The sequence below is a fragment of the Erinaceus europaeus genome, chromosome 5 (genome assembly GCF_950295315.1).
Source record: "Erinaceus europaeus chromosome 5, mEriEur2.1, whole genome shotgun sequence".
NCBI lineage: Eukaryota > Metazoa > Chordata > Mammalia > Eulipotyphla > Erinaceidae > Erinaceus > Erinaceus europaeus.
In genome coordinates this window covers 122,786,825-122,804,118 of record NC_080166.1, presented here as the reverse complement: position 1 = coordinate 122,804,118, position 17,294 = coordinate 122,786,825, and the positions used below count along the sequence as shown (strand labels likewise).

Below are 17,294 nucleotides of genomic sequence, written 5' to 3'. Positions count from 1 at the left end.
ATGACTAAGTAATCTTCCATTGAATATATACCCCATAACTTCATTTATATATTGAATAAACAGCAATACAAATGGAAGGGGGAGACTGAGATGGGGAGAGACACATGCAACTCTGCTTCACCATTTGTGAAGTTTTTCTCCTGCAGGTGGGGACCAGGAACTCAAACCTGGGTCCTTTTGCAGTGTAACATGCACTCAACCAGGTGCACCACCACACGGCCCCTGGGACCTCATTCTTGAGCACCACTTCCCAGATAACTATCAAAATATAAAAATTTTTCATTTTTATATCAGAGTACTGCTCAACTCTGCCTTATATTAGTGCTTATACTGAACTAGGGACCTCAAAGCCTGAGGCATATGTTTCCATAATCACTATGCTATCTCCCTATAAAGATCACACTAAAAAAGTCAACTTAGTACACAATTTAAAGACAAAAAAATTTTTATTGTGATATAAAATGCACTTATAAAATTTCCACAGAAGGCATGTAATTCTTCGCTGCTGTATAAATTTATTGGGAATACTTATTCACCTATTGCTATGATGATGCCATCTAAAACAAACTGTAAACAATGAACAATGAATTATGATCTAAAAAAGAATGCATCACTGATTTTTCAGTAATCATTGGTTTAATCATTAGTTTAAGACTACATAATCACATCTATGTTCTGGAATGTCTGTTTATCTTCATGTAGTGTAGTGGAATTTAGAGTATAATTGCACACAGATAGTACAGGAAAACATTACTACTAAATTATTTTATACCTTCATGATAGGTTAACATTCTTGCTGACTGCAGAAAATCTTCAGCTCCAGGATTCTCAATCGTGTGTGTGTGTGTGTGTTTTCACATGTACACACACCTGTGGACCAACCACTGTTAGTGTACCTTGAGTAAACAAGTGCAACATTACTCTGTTTTTCCTGTTTAAATGTTAGTCTGATTATTTGTAAACAAACAAAACACACAAATACTCTCTAGAAGAAAAAAAATCTGTCAACCAATCATTCTAGTATACATTACTTGAAAACACACTGAATTTCAAAAAAGGTGCAATATTCCCTTAGATAATAAGGTATAAAAATGAGTGCTTTGTATTTGATACTATGAAATGTGCATTTCTGAAATTTGTTTTTTGCAGCATAAAGTTTAGGCCAAAAAGTTCTAAATCCTGGATCCCCACAGTTCATTTGGAAAACTCTCCATTATGGCTCCTGCAGCAGGCATAACAGATTAAATATGAAGTGTTCTAGCTCTCTCCATTTCAAGTGTCCCAAGAAAATAAGGCTCAAAATCTCTACAGACTGTAAATGAAAATGCAAAGCTTTATAAAACAGTTAAATGTTGTGAAAAAAAGATATAAATTGAAACAAGGTTGTGTCAGGACCTTAAAATCAGTGACAACACAATCTGGGGCTAGGAAGACAAAGTAACAGTTATCCAGAGCCTTCCTTGCCTGAGGCGCCAGAGGGCTCCCAGCACTAAGGAGCCAAATGTGAGCACTGCGCTGGGGAGAAAAAAAAAAAAAAACCATTAATGTTTCTGGAGAAGAATCTTGAACTTTGGTTTTTTTTTTTTTTTTGGCTTGTTTTTAAATGTTATTTAATAACCAATCAAAATACTTGGTCTCATATTAAAGTGAGATGACTTACTTTGGAAGTGTTTGAAGTTGGGGCAGGGGTAGATAGCATAATGGTTATGCAAAGAGACTTTCATGCCTTTCCAAGAGACTTTCCATGATCCCAGGTTCAATCCCTCACACCACAATAAACCAGAGCTGATCAGTGCTTTAGTTTAAAAAAAAAAAAAAAAAAAAAGTTTAAAATTGTAAAGAATTTACTAGATCTGTTTAAACATGCCTTTTGAGTTCATCAGAAATCCTGCGATGTACAAAATACTGAGCTATTTTCTTCTTTAATATCTGGGGCTCTCAAGGTTTCAGAGCGAGCTGATTTTCTATAGTTTTTACCTTACGTAAACAACTAAAAAGTCAATTAGAAAAGGCTGCTGCAGTAAAGCATTGTTTCTGAAAGTTGCAGATGACCCCACATCCTGAGAATTAACAGTTTCTCAGAATAAGCCTGTGTTTTCTTTCTCTAGGCACCCTAAGCTTTCAGCTTAGGAAATAGTCTAACCTGGCCCTTGACATATTCAATAAACAGTGTGAATATTGAAGGCCTCTCTTCCTTAAAGAAAAAAGCTCACTGTCTAACCAAAGACTGATAGGAAGTGTGTCTTGGAGACATTAGTCTTTCTGGAACTGACTCTGCTATATAAAGCTTAAGAATTATGAGAAAAGTGTTGAATATTCAACTCTGTGAAAAGTGTGACAAAATGAAACATGACTATGTCAAACCCTTTCTTAGCCTTAACTCAAAAATAGAAATCAGGTGTCTTCTATAACATTAATTTTAAAAGCACACAAGTGAAAGGTGCCATTTTTCAAAAAGAACAATTTCCCCCATACTATGTATCAACATGGAATGATTTCAGTTCTCCTGTACTAAAAGCTGAACTTTTAAAAAACTAGTTAAACTTAATATAGTGATTTTAATCAGTAGTGGCTTCAGTTTCAGCTGGGCCCCTTATCAGTCTTCGAATCCCTCTTTTTCCTGCAGGACCTTTTGGTTTTGCGAAACTTTGTTTATGTGCATGCTGTCTAGGGTGTACTTCTTCATATAGGAAGTCTGCAGTCAACTCATCTCCGTCGTCTATCTCTATCTGTAAGAGATGAAATTAGGGAAAAGGACAACATAACCAACAAGCCAGTTCTCAGGTATAAGCGCTCACAATATCCATTCCAGCAATAGCACAAAGACAGCAAGCAAATACTTTTATTTTGGAATGAAGAGGAATGTTAAATGAGTTGCTAAATGTAAAAAAAGTTGATTATGGCATCTGTTTAGTTCCTTCTTCAATTTAATGTTTAAAAATAGATGTTACCACTACTTTCTCTAGTTGTTCTATTTTGATAAACTACATACTTGTATGCACTCAAGGACCTCATACTCATGGCCCCCTCCCTCCTCTCTCTAGAACAAAAGCTGGCAAACAATAGTCAGCTAGTCAAGTCTGGCCCACGTTAAAAGTGTATTCACTTTTTTTTTTTTTGAAGGATTGCACAAACTAAACGTGAGAAAAACCTCATGTGGCTTGACAAAGTCTAAAACATTTCCTATCCGGTCCTGTTTCACAAAAGTCAATCTACAGCCCCTACTAGTGAAGGTGATTCCCAAGTTCTACTCCTGAAGGGCTCAATACCTAAAACACTGGCAGTTTATAAAAATTTGTGCTTTAAGAGATGAAAGACTCAATAATAAGCCAAATCTTTCTTCTGGCCCCATCTTCATTTAAGAGATTAAACAAGAATGGTAGCTTAGTTCCCTCAAATTCAATCATTTGTACTCACTGCCTCCACTCCTAACGACTGAAAAGATAGCAAACTGAAGCTGTAGTTTCTTATGAGGTTTGTGGTCACCAAGCATATATTTCCAGTTGCACTGATCAACAGAACTTTCTGAATATGTGCACTGTTATTACTGTGTGCTGCCAGGACTTGAAACTGGGCTGCCTAAATATAGGCTCCCTAACCAATGAGTTATCTGTCTGACCAATGTACTTAAATTTAAATAACTGAATGAAGTCTATGGCTACCAGATCTAAAGGGAGGAGAAGGTCAAGGTCATTCTCAGACACTTAAGACAGCAGAGGCGATACTAAGAATTTCTGGTAAGAACAAGAAGAAAACATTCCATTTGCAAGTTATGATACATCAAAGGCTATACAGAAATGATAACAAAAAGCTTAGAAACCAAAAATTTTAAAACACGCAGGTATTAGATATGTAAACAAATCTAAATAAGTAGGTGGTTAAGTTACCTTTCTAATCACATCCATTTGTAGTTGTCTTTCTACAATTTCTAACAGAGGGCTCTTGCAGCTAGAATACAGCATCCGTTCTCTTATACTGCATGTGTATCCAGGCATTGAATAAATAAAAACTATAAATAAAAATAACACATAACCATCAGCATATCAGTTACAGCACAAAGGCTCATAAAATTCAATCTTGGCAAGTAATAAATTACATACATTCTTCACCTCATCTTGGATATAGCATGAAGGAATCATGTTAAGTGAGATAAGCCAGAAAGAGACGGATGAATATGGGATGATCTCACTCATGGAGAGAGGTTGAGATATAAGAGCAGAAGGGGAAACACAGCAGAACTTGGACTGGGTTTGGTGTATTGCACCAAAGTAAAGGACTCCAGGGGTGAGGGGGATGTCTCAGATCCTGGTGCATGATGGTGGAGAAGAGCCTAGGTGGGTGGGGAGAGTTAAAAAGCTTTGCAGAGAACTGAGAAATTTTACACATGTACCAAAAACTATATTTACTGACGACTGTAATCATTAATCCCCACAATAAAAAAATTAAGATATAAATCACTGAGATGAGAAATAGAGAAAGTGAACTGAAAGAAACATGTTAAAAGCAAGGGATCACAGACCTATCGACTCCAAGTAGTCTCCTTCATGGGAATGTTTATATAGAAAGAAGTGGTAACGTGCTGAGTCCTTGGGGATCCTCTTTGGCAAATCTTTTAGTTCTGTATTTGTTGTACTGGCCAAAACTATAGTCTCATTTTTTATATCTATTTCCTGTCAGTGAGAAACAAAATATATTAAAACACACAGAGAAAGCTCAATCTTATAATGAAAAAAAAGGAGAAAGTAATTCTGATTTTTCTCATAGTAAATATGTACTGTTTTTGTAGTGGGAACAAATTTAAAAAATTTTAACTCCATAAAAAAAGAAACCTTATATATGCCATAAGCTACTAGACAGTGATCATTTCATACTAATCATATGTCTCTTACCAATTGAACATAGTTGAGCTGTCTGTTATTCAATTTCTCCAAAGCCTGAAAAGCTTCTCGAGAAATAGGAAACGCAACTCCTTGCAGTGTTTGATGCTTAGTGTCCACACTCACGTCAGTTTGTACCTAAGTGTGACAGATTGAATTTATTGATCAAGTTTTAGTTTTTGAATGTCAGAAGGCAAAGAAAACCCAACTTCTTTAAAGGAATTCCTTTTAAAACACTATAAACTTAAAAAGTGAGTAATTTTTACATGTGCTCATGTCCTGTTAGATCTTTGTCAACATGCAGAATGCATGAAACGTCTTTATGAAAATGCTGACAGTGAACATTTACGTGAGTTTTAGTGGGGTTTTATTTCTATGTTAGGTTTGGAACAACCGTAATGAGCTATAGAAGCTTTCTGAACTGCCTTCAGATTCCATCTACAAAAACTTACTTGGTAAAAATTGTGAGCTGTGTGATAAACAGGTAATGCATACAGAGCTTCGTTTTATTGTTAGACATAAAATGCAACACAAACACCATGCACTGAACTAAAAGAATACAAACAGTATACAAAGACACAACACAGCTAAATAAGTTATTCTACTGCAGAAGTTCCAGACTTAGAGCTTTCTTTACTAATAGCATGAGTGCACAGGTACAAGAGAAGAGTACTTCAAGAAAGCATCGAACGCTCATGTGTAAGACTCTTATACTCAATAAATAGCTAGTATAGGGTCCCATTTGCTAGTACAGGGTCCCAATAAAATAGATTTTATTTTACAATAATGAATGGAGATTCTACAGCATAAATGATACCAGAAAATGAAAACATCATAGAATATGTGCAAATGCATACCCCAATATGATCCTCTGGACTCTGATTGCAAGGAATAAAACAAACTATCAAAATTGTAAAAAATAAATAAATAAAAAGAAACATATAAAAATCCCTACTCAAATAACTGGAGTTAATTACTATAATAGATCCTTGCTATCAGGTTACTATTAAATAAAATCAACTGCTTTCTAGAATGATTCCTATTACTTACTTAGAGTTGTGAATAATGGTATTTATGCCTTATCTTCTGTAAAACCTCAATAGAAATCCAATAGCTTTTCTTTCTTTTTTTTTAATATTTATTTATTTATTTATTCCCTTTTTGTTGCCCTTGTTTTATTGTTGTAGTTATTATTGTTATCTGTCTTCATTGTTGGATAGGACAGAGAGAAATGGAGAGAGGAGGGGAAGAGAGAGAAGGGGGGATAGATAGACACACCTACAGACGTGCTTCACTGCTTGTGAGGGGACTCCCCTGCAGGTAGGGAGCTGAGGACTCAAACCGGGATCCTTTCGCCAGCCCTTATGCTTTGAACCATGTGCACTTAACCCACTATGCTACCACCCAACTCCCCTAATAGCTTTTCTAACTTGTAACTAGAATGGCTGTTGGAACCACATTAAAAATGACAGGCTATATAAGAGATGAAAATAATAGACTCTCCTATACAGGTACTCCACGATCTCCATACTCTTAGGCATAATGCACATACCCACACAAGTAGTATTCACAGATGTTAATTTACAGTTTCTAGAAAGCCTAAATATCTTAAAGATCCACCAGCTGCTCCTTAGTCATCAATAGTCTTTAAAGTAACATAATAAAAACAAACCTTCAGAAAACACTAGACATAATATTCTTATTTTATTTATTTATTCATGAAGAATGGTAGGAGAGAGAACCAGACATTACACTGGTACATGTGTTGCCAGGGATTGAACCCAGGACATCATTTTTGAGAGTCCAATGCTTTATCCACTGAACCACCTCCTGGACCTCACTAGACATAATATTCCTTACACTAAATGGGTAATATGTACTTCTCCCACTTACTTAGTATCTGTAGTAGAATGCTGTACATCCAACAGGAAGATTTACTGCCTTCTCACATATATTATAAAGACAGAAGTTCTTTATATAAAAACAGGTATGTTTAATTTTAACCTTTTTTCCTAAAAATTTAGCAGTCTTTCTCTGATCAGAATAAATGTATGTCATATTATTAAATTAGTCTCTGGTTTCCACCACATCTATTAATTTAAAAACATGGTATTTCCAAACATTGAGCATTCTGCAAGGTTTCACAGATCTAACTTACCTCATTAATTTTAATCTGCCGTAATTCTTCCTCCGCTGCAGTCAGTGGGGCAGGCGAGGACTGTGAAAGCAAGTATTTTTTATATCCACGCAATGACACATCCTCCTGTAAGCACAGACAGAGACTGTTATCTGTTATTCTCTAGAGGTTAAACTCTAGAGTTGAGACTACAATCGGAATAAACTGGTTTAACAGAAAATATTTTGTATCTTATTTCCTAAGTTTCAAAAAAGAAAAAATGGTAAGGGTACCTCGATTCATTTCCTTAGGTTTTACTAACTACTGAATCCTTTATATGAGACTTGACTAATGCCAAGCCTGTGATGAATCTGGTCATACTTCAAGCCCATCAGACAACTAAAGGAAATTTCCAGGTAAACAGATTAATTATTAATCACTGATCAGCACATTCTTATTCTGTGGTTTTTTTGTTTGCTTTTTTGCCTCCAGGGTTATTGCTGGGGCTTGGTGCCTGTCTTATTCTGAATTCTACACTGCATTGATTGATACAATTTCTGTATGATTCACAGAAAATGGCGATAGTGCTCATTCAAAAGGAAAAGAAAATTCCCAAAGGTCTACTTTTCATAAAAACTGTGGTGTTAAAAGTCATGCCACAATTAAGAATGAATAAGTAAAATATTGCCATCTAATCTAATCTACTAATCATATTACTTTCTGAATCTGAATGAAAACTCTTGTGGTTGAGGAAGTGATTCAGCTGACAGAGTGCAAGACCTGCATGTATGAGGCCCCCAAGGCTGGCTAGCTTTTTTTTTTCAATATTTATTTATTTATTCCCTTTTGTTGCCCTTGCTGTTTTATTGTTGTAGTTATTATTGATGTCATTGTTGTTGGATACGTTGTTGTTGGATAGGACAGAGAGAAATGGAGAGAGGAGGGGAAGACTGAGAGGAGGGGAGAGAAAGACAGACTCCTGCAGACCTGCTTCACCGCTTGTGAAGCGACTCCCCTGCAGGTGGAGAGCCGGACTCCAGGACCTTACGCTGGTCCTTTTGCTTTGCGCCACCTGCGCTTAACCCACTGCGCTACCGCCCGACTCCCCGGCTAGCTTTCTTACCTCTGACACCATCTTCCCAAACAATACTCTTAGCTCACCTGCATATTAGCTGTCAGGCTCAGGCAAAAATAAGTAAAGTCAGAGTTGGGTGGTGGCACACCTGGTTAAGTGCACATATTACCAGGCACAAGGATACAGGTTTAAGCCCCAGTCGTCACCTGCAAGGGGGAAGCTTCACAAGTGATGAAGCAAGGCTACAGGTGTCTCTCTGTCTCTCACTCTCTACTTCCCCCACCCTCTCAATTTCTCTGTTCTATGAAATAAAATAAAGTTTAAAAATTTAAAGATTAGTAAAGTTACGGGCCCCTTGGAATATACCTAAAATAGACTTCCTAGATTCTTCCAACAAGTAGACCCCAGATTTCATCTGCTATACTTACCTTGCTTTTCAGCCACCAAGTTGCAGTTGCTACCATGATGCCAACCTGACTTCCCTGGGCAGATGACCTCACCAATGTGTCCTGGAACCCCACCTCCCCCAGAGCCCTCCCCAGCTAGGGAAAGATAGAAACAGTCTGGGAGTATGGATCAACCTGTCAACGCCCATGTCCAGTGGAGAAGCAATTACAGAAGCCACACCTCCCACCTTCTGCACCCCATAAAGATCTTTGGTCCTTACTCCCAGAGGGATAAAGAATAGGGAAACTATGAATGCAGGGAGGTGGGGGGGGGGGCAGTAATGGAACTCTGGTGGTAGGAATTGAATTGTATGGAATTGTACCCCTCTCATCCCACAATCTTGTCAGTCATTATTAAATCACTAATACGATTTTTATGAGAATACAACAGATGTATTCTTTTTTTATATTTGTATTTATTAGTGGATAGAGACAGAGAGAAACGGAGGAGGGAGGGGAGACAGAGAGACACCTGCAGCCCTGCTTCACCACTTGTGAAGCTTCCCTCTGCAGGTGGGGACCAGGAGCTTGAACCCGGGCCCTTGCACACTACAGTATGTGTACTTAACCAGGTGAGCTACCGCTTGGCCTATTACATTTTTTTTTAAATAAATGCATACATTAAAAAAACTGAAAGCTCTAAACAAGCAAATACCTGCTCATAATTTCAGTTTTTTCTGAATCTGTCTATGTATAAATATATTCAGTATGCACATTTTTTCAATAAAAAGTGAATTGCTAAATAAAAATAATCAAATTTCTAAATTATTGAGTTAATTATCCCAATTACTTATCAGCTAAGGTGTCTTGATCCTCTGGTTTAAACCATACAGCAACTATTTCTACAACACAGTTACAAATGCTAAAAACATCTAAAAATGAATGCCTCACTCAAGTACCCTGTCAATTTTGAGCCTATTTGTCAAACTTAAAATCAAAGGCACTGTGGGGGCAGGCAGTAGCACAGCGGGTTAAGTGCACATGGAGCAAAGCGCAAGGATCAGTTCAAGGATACGGGTTCGAGCCTTTGGCTCCCAACCTGCAAGGGGGTCACTTCACAAGCAGTAGAAGCAGGTCTGCAGGTGTCTATCTTTCTCTTTTTCTCTTCCCCTGTCTTTCCCTCTTCTTTCGATTTCTCTCTGTCCTATCCGGCAACAATAATAGCAATAATAACAATAAGAAGGGCAACAAAAATGGGGAAAATGGCCTCTAGGAGCAGTGGATTCACAGGGCAGGTACCAAGCCCCAGCGATAACCCTGGAGGCAAAAAATAAATGAGTGAATAAGTATAAAAAAAAAAATCAAAGGGGGACCAGGTGGTGGCGCACACCTGGTTGAGTGCATGTTACAGTGCGCAAGGACCTGGGTTCAAGCCCCTGATCTCCACTTGCAGAGGGAAAGCTTCACAAGTGGTGGAGCAGGGCAGCAAGTGTCTCTCTCTCTCCCTCTTTATCTCCCCCTTCCTTCTCGATTTCTGGCTGTCTCTATCCAAAAAATAAATAAAGATAATAAAAAATTTTTTTAAAAAAACAAAGGCATAGTGGTAAGAGTGCCTGACTTATAATTAAGAAGTTCTGAATTTCATCCCCAGCAATACATATGCCAGAATCATATTCAGGTTCTGTCTCTTGCCTCATTAATATATGACAAAACAAAACAAAACCTCAATGGGGCTCAGGTGGTGGAGCATCTGGTTGAATACGCGTTGTTTCAATGTGCTAAGACCCCTGTTCAAGCCCCCAGTCCCTACCTTCAGGAGGAAAGCTCCATGAGTTGTGAAGCAGTGCTGCAGGTGTCTCTCTCTCCCCCCTGCCCTCTCTCTCTCTCTCTCTCTCTGTCTATATATATATATATATATATATATATATATATATATCCCTTCTTGATTTATAGCTGTCTCTATTCAATAAAGATAATAAAATAAAATTTTAAAAACAGCTTTACTAAATACTAAGATATATTCAAGTTCTTGAATTTTATGATCTATGAATTAACAAAGACAATTCCAATATATTTTGAAGGGGTAAGCATAGGGTCTGGAAGGTAGCACAGGGACTAGGGCACTAAACAAAGAAGCATGAGGTCCTGAGTTCAATCCCTAGTATCCCATGAACCAGATTGATGCTCTGATTTTCTCTCTCCTTATCTTGGGTTAATAAATAAAATCTTTTTTTTAAAGGGTAGATACAATGTATAACTATAACTTATGCTCAATACCAAATAAATAGGTCCAAATGAATAGATGCAAAATTACATAATCATTGGCATTAATTTGTATTATCTGTATTGTATTTTCTCCCTTATATATGTTAAAGACTTCTCTTGCTACCTATGAAAGTTTCACACAGGCAGAAGAGGAGACAAGTCAGAGCACCAGCCCACAGACGCAGTGCCAGTAAGTCCAATGCTCTAGCAACTGTACTATTTCCCCAATCATTATCTACAAGTTGTTTAACCCTGTTAGTTGCAATACACATAGTGGTGGTCTGTACCTTTGCTGTTCCAAATACTTCGTCTTTAATGTGGCCCCCTCCAAACTCCTTTTTCAGAGTTGCTCTTGTTGCAGCATATAACATTTTTTGACGAACCTATTAAGTCAGTGAGAATTTACTTAGAAGTTTACAGATAAAAACTATAATTTTAACAGATGTGGTTTCCTGAATTAAAATCTCCAAGCACATTAAAAATAAGTGGCACTGAGCCTTAGAAGTAACTCTGATGGTGATGAAATAATAATAAAATTAAAATTAAGTGAGTTGTTGAAACTGAAGTTCATTAACTATATGTCAAAATATGTGTATAGAAATAAGCACCATAACATGAGCATATAAGTACCAATTACCATTAAGGTAGACTTCAATTTATGTCACATTTTCAACAAAAAGTGGTTGTTTTGTCTTGTTTTGTTTTGTTTTAACTAGAACACTGCTAAACTCTAGTTTATAATGGTGCCAGTATTGAAATTTGAGACTGCTGAGTCTCAGAAAATAAAAGCCTGCTGTGTAAAACCACTGTGCAATCTCCGTACCCCAAATAAATTTTTTAAAACGACTTTTTCATAGCATAACATAAGTTCATTAATTAACCAAAAAAAAAAAAAAAAAAAACAGAGCTGGGGAAGTGCCTCCACAGTACAACACACTCCTGAAAGCATGAAGCCATGGGTTTAATCTCTGGGACTACAGGAAAACAAACAACAAAGCCTGACCAAACAGAACTCTTACAAATATTACAGGTGCTTTGGTTCCTTTTCTGTGATTGTCACTCACTGACTCAGAAGTCAATACCACATGAATGTAAGTCCCTGGGCTCATCCTCAACGCCATATTTTTATAAAATGAGGGGGCTGGGCAGTGGTGCACCTGGTTAAGTGCACAGGTTACAGTGCACAAGGACCCAGGTTTGAGCCCCCAGTCCCCACCTGCATGGGGAAAGCTTCACGAGTGGTGAAACAGGGCTGCAGGTGTCTCTCAATCTCTCTCTCTTCCCTCTTGATTTCTGTCTCTATCCAATAAACAAAGATAGTAAAAAAAAATTTTAATGAAAAATAAGACTTGAACAGTACTTTAAAATACAGAAAAGGAAACATCACTGAAATGAAGAAATCTTGATTCTGGTAGTTCACTCAGTGAAAATCTAGTTCAAATGATTACTTAGTTACTCAGTTATTTAGGAAGCAAATAGAGATAGCTTACCTACTGCATATGCCAATCTATGAAGGACACAAAGAACTAAACACCTAATATTATGAAAGGATTTATTATCAAAAGAAAACAACTCAAGATTACTGCTAATCATAGAGATATTTTCAGAGTCAAGTATAACATTTCTTCTAGATGAAAAATAAATATAAATTAAAGAGGAAGGTGTAACTTTTGAGAAAACTATTAAGATAATGTTAAGAAACAAGAGAATCTTTAAAATACTAGGCAGTATCAATTTTATCTTTTGTTCTATTTACGAAGTCTACTAAACTAATACTTTTTTCTATCACCTGGACAGTGTATACCAGCATCTAATATAATGTTCAAGTATTTTTCTGAAGATTACAAATTATTGCTCTCAAAAAAAAATTGTTTTTGTTTGTTTTGTCTTTTACCAGGCAACTGTTCAGTCCCTGTTCAAGGTGACGATCAGATTCAGCCCAAGACAGTGAAGCCTTGGGTTTGCAACCTCTTTTGCATAACCATTATGTTATCTCCCAATTCCAATAATTAGTTTTTTTCTCCTGAAGTCCTGAGAGTAAATTATAACCACTATATATTTTACAAATCCACAGTAATTTTATTGATTTCATGGGCAAGATTTCTGAATCTAAGCATGTTAATCCTGATAGTACATTACAATTCATGAATTTTCTCCAGGACCATTCCTTTCTATGGAAAAATCACTGTTGCTCCTTACTCTTCTCTTAGACTAGGAATATTTCAGAAGAAACAAAATGAAAAACCACTTTTCCTAGCACTTAATGTAAACTAATCATTAAAAAAAAAAAAAAAGTACTTACATGAGAATGATCTGGAGACCATGCAATGAATATCCATTCATATCCCTGGGCGTTCTGAGAATCTAACCTGAATAATATATAGCATGGTTGTTTGTCCTCCAAAAGTGGTAAGACAAAGGAATCATAATCCTTATCCCAGGAATCTGAAGGCTGACTACATGATCCAATCACAAGTTTTTCTAAGAGGAACAATTTTTTAAAAAATATATGAATGGCTTAAAATATCAAACGGTAGTGACAAACAGAAAATTAAATTAGTAGTTATTTCCTATTACTGACAGCAAAAAGTTGAAAGGAAAAAGGCTGTAACAGAAAGTGACTATGATATACACTACCACTAGAAACAAATATGAAGAATTTATGATTAGCATAGTGAAATGTTTTATACATAAACAAACACAAAAAAAATGACCATAAGTAGTTGAGCTGGGTGGCTAAACAACGTGTGGATATAATCTTATTTTTCAAAATACTTCTATTGTTATTAACAGATTAAGTACGTGCACCACTGCTCAAAAATAAAATCTCTGAAATGAACCTTGGATTGCATAGGAAAAGATATTTTAAAGCAAAAGAACCTGGTTTAGTTCTAATTTGGTCAGACTATAAATTTTAAAACCCACGCAAAAGCAGAAATTGATATAGTCAGTTTGATGTCCTATCTGACAGAATCAAGTAAAATTCTGAATTTCTCTGCACAGGAAACTCTGATACACAAGTGCAAAGGAATTCATTATGGCAATATGTAGTTAAAATAAAAAGTGAAAATAGGTTCCTCAATAAGAGAATGGGAATGTAGCATGTATTTATTATATTCTTTAAAAAATGTATTCTCTGTCAAACCTAACTATATGTTATTCAAGAATTTATGTGAAAAGCACATATAAGGAGAGGGTCATATACAAAAAAAAAAAAAAAAAATACTAAACTTTTTAAAGGCTTAATGCAATAATGATAAACCACTAGGAATTAATAAAGTTATGGGAGTAGAAGTACATGTTACAGTATAAATTCATTGTAATTTCCTTAAAATAATTCTCTAAACAAGAATACCACTGACACAAGGAAACAATGATTCAGAAAACAGTGCAATTTTCCCTCTGTAGAGATACCACCTAGGTAAGCTTTCACATCACCATTTCATTACTTAACGAGCCACTTAGGAAGTGATAGAAGTGATACCTTTCAAATTTTTTAGATATGCTACTTGACAGTATGTGTTTACTCGTGTGATGATCTATGCGGAAGTGTGATGATCTATGCGGAACAATTGCTTATTTCCAAATTATTATGGCATTCGATGTGCAAGTACAAGAAGCAAAATAGGTTTACTTCCAATTTATGAAAGAATGTTTTTCCAAGCAAAAGATTTCAAGTTACTAGAGAAATCAGGCCACTGGAATATTTTGGCATTCATATGTAATTAAGTACTTATAAATTAGTCATTCAAAGTCAAATACATCCAAATTAAAAGTTTTTCCTGCTTAGAGAATTCTTTTGAAATCCTGTCATATTCTCAGAACTTTCCCCCAAACAAATACCGGGAGGAATCATTTCTACAGTGTACATTACAATCCAACAGCTTAAACTGGATAGTTTGAGATACTGTTTCTACTTCAAAGCTTTTCTGAGTAATAACTCCTAAGAAAGTTTTCCAAAGAAAATAATCACCTGCTTACTAATCTCCCTTCCAGAGAAAGTAGCAGTAATAGAAAAGAATTGTGATGCACAAACTTTAGAGAAAGACACTTTACAAATATTGTTTCTTGAGATTCAGCTACATAATTCAGAAAGAAAGCAAAGCCTCTAGGGGCATGCTCAAAATGAACAATATTCAAGTTACCTAAAGGTAAACTTCATACTTGCTCCACCTTAATTAAGAGTTCAAATCACGGGCTTAGAGAAGTTTAAAAATACAGCACCCAATTATCCCAGGACAAGCAGTACTTAAAAATACTTAACTAACCATTTTCAATAGATATTTTCAGAAGTCTGTATTTTCCATTTCTTGCTTTGGCAAAGATATCTTTGACATCTTCGCTTGCTGTGGGGGGAAAAAAAATAAACCTATTTTTATATTCAATATAATATTATTTTCTAATGTCACTTAATTAAAAATGAGAACACAGAATCCTGAGTACATAGTATCCTTTTCAGTGATTTAAATCATAAAACATAAAAGTTTAACAGTGAACACTGTATATAGCTAAGAAATAGAAATATTAATACAGTTTTCAAGTATACTGGCTCTAATTCTAGTTTCAGTAGCAACTGACTATACTTCTCAAACCCAATATTGAACAAATTCTGAACATTACTTTTACTGCTTGTTTGGAAAAGCTGAAAACCTGACTTCATCCTAATACTTGGGTAAACAAAATCACTTCCTTCAGCAAGTCATTTTCTACATTTTTCTATGAAAACAGTATCACATATCCTATCCTTACTAAAAAGAACCTCAGTAAAATGAATCCAAATTTACCTGTGGCAATTTTTTTTAAACTTGTGTTTCTCAAAAAGTAGAGTAAGCTTACTACACATATTTATATTTTACAAACTAACCCTGGGTTCCTATTAAAACTTCAATTTCGTTTCAGACTGTAAACTGACGAGAACCACGCAGAACGTGCTAGTTAGGATCAAACATAAATGTCAGAAAATAATTAAATGTTAGAACTAACACGGAACAAAAAGAAAACCAGAGGGAGTCGGGCGTTAGCGCATCAGGTTAAGCACAGGTTGTGCAAAGCACAAGGACTGGCATAAGGATCCTGGTTCGAGCCCCCGGCTCCCCACCTGCAGGGGAGTCGCTTCACAAGCGGTGAAGCAGGTCTGTAGGTGTCTGTCTTTCTCTCCCCCTCTGTCTTCCCCTCCTCTCTCCATTTCTCTCTGTCCTATCCAGCAATGACAAAACAATAATAACTACAACAATAAAAAAACAAGGGCAACAAAATGGAATAAATAAATAATTTTTTTTTTAAAAAAAGAAAACCAGAAAGGAAGAACTGCTTTCCAATTCTACTTTGCTGGTGTCTGTGTGTCTGGAGAGGCGTGGGTGTTGTCAAAGACCCTGAAGAACAAAGCAAACAATTAAGTGTTCATCTGGGGCAGAGCTGCGTAGTCTGGGCGTGGCTTTATAAGAGAGCTCTTAAATGATCTCGAGTAACCCCGGGATATACTTTTTCATCCTGATTCTCTGAGCCTTCCCAGACTGTCATACACACCAGGAAATAATGGAGGTCAGGCATTAAAAGTGCACTTCCAGCTACACACACACCCCACTTCTCTGATCCCTGTTACACACACACACCAAACTTTCCTGATCCCTGTTACACACACACACACACACCAGACTTTTCTGATCCCTGTTACACACACACACACACACACACCAGACTTTTCTGATCCCTGTTACACACACACACACACACACACACACACACACACCAGACTTTTCTGATCCCTGGGGGTGGGGGGTGAGGTCGGGGTGGGGGTGTCCCTGAGAACCAAGCACATCCCACCGGCGGGATTCCTCGGAACACACACAGTTCATGTTCCCACTTGGGAAGCAAATTACAGCACAGTTAGGGGGAGTGGGGGAACTTTTACAGAAATGAAAACCATCTCGGTGTCACTCCTTCAGACTAGTCAAGTGATGGAGCCCTCACTCTCCCAGAACCTGGGAAAGAAAAATCTTGCTCTGGAAAGACAGCGAAGGGAACCCTCGGCTGCTTCAGTTCTTCCTTACCTGGGATCTAAAAGGGGGAGGGAAGCTGGGCTCAGGTTAGGGGCGGTGGGATCAGGCACGCCCCCTTCAACTGGGCCGCCAGGAACAGCAATTTCCTTCGCTCCTGGCAATTATCTCGGGCTCATCTGCAACGTGGCAGCGGCCGGGCCGGGCCGGGCCGAGCTGAGAGGGACGCGGGCCTGGAGCGCACGGGACCCGGGGGCGCGGAGGCGCCGCTGCCCCGCTCGCCCCGCCAGCCCCGCTCCCAGACCCGACCGGCTCCCGGCCTGCCTGTCCCGCAGCCCGCTCGGGTCGCTCGAGGCCTCTCGGGAGCCCCTTCTCCGCGAGGCAGCTCCGAGTGCCGTTACCTTGGATGCCGGTCTGGTGGGACATGGCGGCGGCCGCAGCTCCCGGCTCCCGGCTCTGGCGCTGAGCTGACCGAGCCGCCCCAGCCGGCGGCTCCAGGAAGTGGCGGCTCCCTAGCCGCCCCCTGGAGCGTCATCCACCTGCGACGCGCTGGCGCCCCGCCCCGTGAAGGTGACGTCA

At 37.8% G+C, this 17,294-nt stretch overlaps 1 protein-coding gene across 2 annotated transcripts; it reads right to left on the bottom strand.

The window, feature by feature from the left end:
• Positions 1–1,569: 1,569 nt before the first annotated feature.
• TWF1 (twinfilin actin binding protein 1) lies at positions 1,570–17,208 on the bottom strand. 2 transcript variants are annotated; one of them, XM_007528619.3, is made up of 9 exons: positions 17,117–17,208; positions 14,988–15,065; positions 13,022–13,200; positions 11,007–11,102; positions 7,036–7,140; positions 4,890–5,015; positions 4,520–4,670; positions 3,888–4,009; positions 1,570–2,729 (listed from the first exon to the last, which is right to left on the bottom strand). In XM_007528619.3, the coding sequence occupies exons 1-9, from the start codon at positions 17,139–17,141 to the stop codon at positions 2,559–2,561; spliced, it is 1,053 nt and encodes a 350-aa protein (XP_007528681.1). In that variant the 5' UTR covers positions 17,142–17,208; the 3' UTR covers positions 1,570–2,558. The 2 variants fall into 2 exon arrangements, with proteins under 2 accessions (XP_007528681.1, XP_060047720.1); XM_060191737.1 differs by lacking the exon at positions 14,988–15,065 and having other exon boundaries at positions 17,117–17,182.
• Positions 17,209–17,294: the final 86 nt, after the last annotated feature.